Source organism: Setaria italica, chromosome I, assembly GCF_000263155.2.
Source record: "Setaria italica strain Yugu1 chromosome I, Setaria_italica_v2.0, whole genome shotgun sequence".
NCBI lineage: Eukaryota > Viridiplantae > Streptophyta > Magnoliopsida > Poales > Poaceae > Setaria > Setaria italica.
In genome coordinates, this window is record NC_028450.1 from 29,515,737 (window position 1) to 29,518,045 (window position 2,309).

Below are 2,309 nucleotides of genomic sequence, written 5' to 3' on the forward strand. Positions count from 1 at the left end.
AGGAGCTGCCTATGAGTTGCTACCCTTAAACATCTGTAAATAATGGGCTTAACTAGGGCGTAATTAGGCTCAATAGATTCGTCTCGCCGCTTAGATCCATCTTATGTCATCCTTTTTTAAATCGTCTACGTTTAATACTCCTAATTAGTATCTAAACATTCGATGTGACACGTGCTAAAAATAAGTCAGTGGAAGAAAACGCCCCCGAATATTACTTAGGAGTTTAGGACTTGGGAGTGGCGAAAATGGAAGAAACAACATTAGCCCAACGTAATCCACAAATCTGCCGGGTCACCGTCAAAGCCCCGCATCTGGCCCTGCAGAAACTTCAGAAAATTGGAAAGAGATTTGTAAATAAGTTAGTCAAAGGAGATTTTAAGAGCGTGCCTTTCTTTTATCTGATAATGTGTACTATCATACCGTCACTTTGGGAAAAAAAATTCTAAACAAAACGATTCTTTTGGATGATTAAATAGCTAACATCCATTAAAACAGCAGTGTTTCAGTGTTCCGTCTAAAATGAATTTATAATATGTATGGCAGTACAAGTAAATGAATAATTGCAGTTATGGGAAGCTAGTGTTTTGATATCTATCTGGTCCGGAATTTTCTAGAACACAACCAAGCATATATGTGCGCATAGCCACATTGTACCGACTGCCCCCAATTGGCATCACAGTGGAGCTAGAAAATTTTCAAGTGCTAGAGGTAAACTGATGAATTAGCTCTCACCTTTGTTTTTTATAGCACGCAGATCAACTAGGTGGCGCATCGTTGGCCTCCCATGTGGGCAGTTCCATGGGGACCTTAATCCTGTTAGATTTTTAAGTATCTGAAGTACAAAAGTAAAAGGGGCATGTTACTGAGTATTTTAAATGAATGCTTATCTTTGTCTAAAAAAGGAACGCCTATCTTTCAATGAGCAGTGACACTATGGGGGAAGGCATTGCATATACTTCTGCAAAGACAGAAATGGCGTCCAAAGACCCTAGAAGTTCCATCTGAATCTAACTGAATTTGTAATTACCTTTCTCATCTCGGCTTTTGTCAGTGGATCGCCAATCATAATAGACATTCGGCAAGCCCTTGAAGCCAACATAGCACGAACCCTCGAAGGGCAAACAGAATCAGTTTTATCCAGCTTGTAGCTACTGATTATCGAACAGTCTCCTTGACTATCAGCAAGCATGGAGATCAGCTCCTTTACATCTAATCAAGGAAAATTAGAATAAGACCATGTTTGACATGAGCAAAAGAAACCAAAATTTCTGACATATGATAAGAAATAATACCTTGAACACCAAATGTAATATTTTTGCTGAAAGGCACCGCTTTCAAAAGATAATGGTTACCAGGGGAAGCATGCAAATCTTCTTCCAAAACAAAGCCATTTGTTCTGAAAGTTGAGAAAATGGAAGAAAACAGGTGAGGTAGCACGAATTTGCTCAGTATCAGTAAGAGCTGTCATCATGGCATGTTTCATCAATTGGTGCCAGAGAGGAAAAGAACTTGATGATTCAAGACCACGTTGGCATAATTGCACATTTTATCAGGCATAATTGATATTTTCAACATTAAATAGAGAGCAAAACTTTTTGGAAGGAAAAAACACAAGGAACTGATATATGAAGAGCGTGACTACATGAGTTATTCATATGACTTGCAGGCTATAAAAGCTGCCTAGTTCCACCTAGGTCGGTATAGCTTATTTTTTCATGATGTACAAGACTTTTTCGCAACAGGAATGTGGAGCATACAATGTATTTGTTTTTTTAATAAATAGATAACACTAGAGTAAGTATAGATAACAAATGGATAACACAAGCTGTGAATATGGCCATCAGAGTTTTTTTTCCTTTGTTAGGGGGCGCCAACAATGATAATTTTTCTTCAAAAAATTCAGTGCAAAAATTCAAGTCGGGGGGGGGGGGGGGGGGAATGTTCAAAACAAAATAGTAGTGGGTGTTGTTTGAGCAAGCAAATGTTAATTGTTTAGATGCAACAAACATCTGGTCACATAAGCAACTGAATATTACAGCATCAAAAATGCATATTCATCATTAAGTCGTTCTATCCTAGAATCGAATGGCCAAATTGAAGTAGTAAGACAATGAATACCTGATAGTGTTCATGTTCATAGAAACTATTACTTCTTCCTCCGGTGATAGATCAAGCCTCAGTGGCCTGCATTTGAATATAATCACAAATACCCAACAGAAAGAGGTATATCGCAAATGGCACACATAAATACAATGCTACAAATTATGGATCCATACTTGGAAACACTCAAACATCACAGAGTTATGAGC

At 38.0% G+C, this 2,309-nt stretch overlaps 1 protein-coding gene across 1 annotated transcript in view; it reads right to left on the bottom strand.

The window, feature by feature from the left end:
• Positions 1 to 215: 215 nt before the first annotated feature.
• Positions 216 to 2,309, bottom strand: part of LOC101772882 (DNA mismatch repair protein PMS1) — a 5,357-nt gene continuing 3,263 nt past the window's right edge. The window contains exons 5-9 of the mRNA XM_022828561.1: positions 2,119 to 2,235; positions 1,293 to 1,396; positions 1,028 to 1,209; positions 733 to 832; positions 216 to 326 (exon numbers count right to left, since the gene is read on the bottom strand). Of these exons, the coding sequence (XP_022684296.1) occupies positions 298 to 326; positions 733 to 832; positions 1,028 to 1,209; positions 1,293 to 1,396; positions 2,119 to 2,235 (532 nt within the window). The 3' untranslated portion in view covers positions 216 to 297. The remainder of the gene's footprint in view (positions 327 to 732; positions 833 to 1,027; positions 1,210 to 1,292; positions 1,397 to 2,118; positions 2,236 to 2,309) is intronic.